At 43.4% G+C, this 2362-nt stretch overlaps 1 protein-coding gene across 1 annotated transcript in view; it reads right to left on the bottom strand.

The window, feature by feature from the left end:
- Positions 1 to 2362, bottom strand: part of LOC102376036 (fibrocystin-like) — a gene marked incomplete at its 5' end in the record, with an annotated part of 317838 nt that overhangs the window by 166887 nt on the left and 148589 nt on the right. The window contains one exon of the mRNA XM_025206503.1: positions 805 to 982. Within this exon, the coding sequence (XP_025062288.1) occupies positions 805 to 982 (178 nt within the window). The remainder of the gene's footprint in view (positions 1 to 804; positions 983 to 2362) is intronic.

Raw genomic sequence — 2362 nt, 5'->3', positions numbered from 1 at the left:
GTGTAGATGCCTACTCAGGAGCATTTATACCCAAGTAGTTTGCTCACAAGTAAACTGCTCCTGGATCTAATGCATGTGTAGACACACCCACTGAGATGCTGGATACAAAGGAATGAAAATGTCACACGGCCAACATGGAACCCAAGCAAAAAGTGAGGCTGACTCTGTAGTCCTGTGCGGGGAGCACTCCCCCAACAAGGGTTGCCAACTCCGTTTGAACCTATTCCAAGATGTTTCCCAAACACCACCATGCCTGCAACACACAACACGAATGTGCCCGCGTGGTTGTGTATATAGGTTACAGATTACAGTGTATAGACTTTACATCAGGAAGGCATATACCCATTAAACATTTGGCTGTTCCTCAGTGCACACATAGTACTTGACCTTTAGTCACTTAAGGAAATTTTTGCCAGAAAACTAACATACCTGACAGCTTTTGCAAGCCTAACTGAGAGGTTGTGGAGTCTCCATCCTTGGAGGTTTCTAAGACCCAGCTACGCGAAGCCCTGGCTGGGATGATCTAGTCGGGGATGGTCCTACTTTGAGCAGGGGGTTGGACTAAATGTGACCTCCTGAGGTCCCTTCCAACCTTAATTTTTTTTATGTTTCTATGACTTGGGTGGCTAAATGACTCCTATTTTGCAGTTTAAGTACCTAAGTTCCTTTGTGACTCTCACCCTTTATCCTTTTCCTACTTTTTCCATCCTGAAACTTTAAGAGGGCTTCTCTTCCTTCTGTGGTAAGTTCATTCATCCTTTACAAAAAAAACTGCTTATGAATAATAGAAACCACCTCCGTTACCTGTAGTTGTTTGTTGAACAAAGGGTTGTCGAATGTCAGAGTATAAGCTTCCTTATCCAAGAGGAGAGCCATCCAGCCGTAGAGGTTTGATAGAGTATCACAGACATAATTGACTGTGGTTGTCTTATTATTATTGTCAGTCACGGTTAAATTATAAGGAGCATCTGGGGCCTCATTTCTGAGGGGAAAAATATATTACACGTCTGTGGTCAAATTCTTCACCTTGCAATGCTTCTTCTTAACCTTCTTTATTTGAATTACAGAAGGACCCAATCTGGGAGCAGGGTCCCATTGTGCTAAGCACAGAGCAAACACATTGTAAAAGATACTCTATGCTCTGAAAAACTGTAAAAAGACAAAGGAAACAAAGATAAGCAGGAGACAAGCACAGAGAAGTGAAAGGATGTGTTCAAAGTCACACAAAGTGAGTGGCAAAGCTGGAAGTAGATCCCACTGGGTTCCCAGAACAGGTCAGAAGACAACAGGATCTTAATTCTTATGCAAGTAGACAGATATTTAATATATCTGTTATAACTTTATGAATTGGATTTCCATGAGTGGGATAGGAAGATGTTAAATACTTAGGGCATTTATAGATGTGCTCTGGGAGTGCATGTGTGTGTGTTTTGTGGGGGGGTGCTTTAGTTAGAGTGGCTCCAAGAGCCACCTAGAGTATCACACATATAAGCATCCCCCCACTGACAAATGGGGGTGGGGGCACTTTAACTAAAGTGTGTTAACAAGTTTTAGTTAAAGTGCCCCTGCCACTATTCAGTGCGGGGACACTGATACACACAATGCTGGAGCACGATAATTATCATGTTCCAGCAGATTTGATTAATCGAGTCTACTCCAACATGCTGTAATTACAGTGCATTGAAGCAGCCTTGCTACATGTTTATAGGCTCCCTAAGGTCCAAGCAAAACTTTTTGGCACTTTTCCTGTAATGACAATAAAAAAAAATGTTTTATTAATTCTGTTTTCAAGGATGCATTTGATCTGTGCAATAAATCAATATTTGTATCAGCCTGGACATTAGCATGTTAGGAGGTATGGTTTTAAAAGATGACAAGCACTTCCAGTGTGGAATGCAACTGAATTCTTAAACAATGATGTTTCCAACAATTCTTGCTGTCTGGTCAGCTCTAGAGTTTATGCAGTTGATTAAAAAGTTTTCTACACAATCACTTCCTAAAATCAATACATCTGAATTGTGATATCTGGCATATTATGTGGGGCATTTTTCTCCTGTTAGGGCCTTATCCAAAGCATGTAGAAATCAGGGTCTGTCCACTGCTTTCAATGGCCTCTATATCAGGACCCAGGGGTGCGGGTGTGGTGACAGAAGTGACATTTGTCACACAACTGGCCCCTTGAAAAACCTTAACCCCTGTACCCCGAGGTGGGGGGTTCCAATCTACTCTCCCCCCACCCTCCAGTGCAAGCTGTGCTGCCCTGCACCCCACCCCCCCACAGTGCAGCCCAGAACTCCCTCTCCCTTCTCCCATCCTGCAGACAATACCGGAGCTGGAGGGGAGGGGAGGGGAGGTGAAGCTA

The sequence above is a fragment of the Alligator sinensis genome, unplaced genomic scaffold (assembly GCF_000455745.1).
Source record: "Alligator sinensis unplaced genomic scaffold, ASM45574v1 scaffold293_1, whole genome shotgun sequence".
Taxonomy (NCBI): domain Eukaryota; kingdom Metazoa; phylum Chordata; order Crocodylia; family Alligatoridae; genus Alligator; species Alligator sinensis.
The sequence above is the reverse complement of the archived record's forward strand: the minus strand, read 5'-3'. Positions and strand labels throughout refer to the sequence as shown.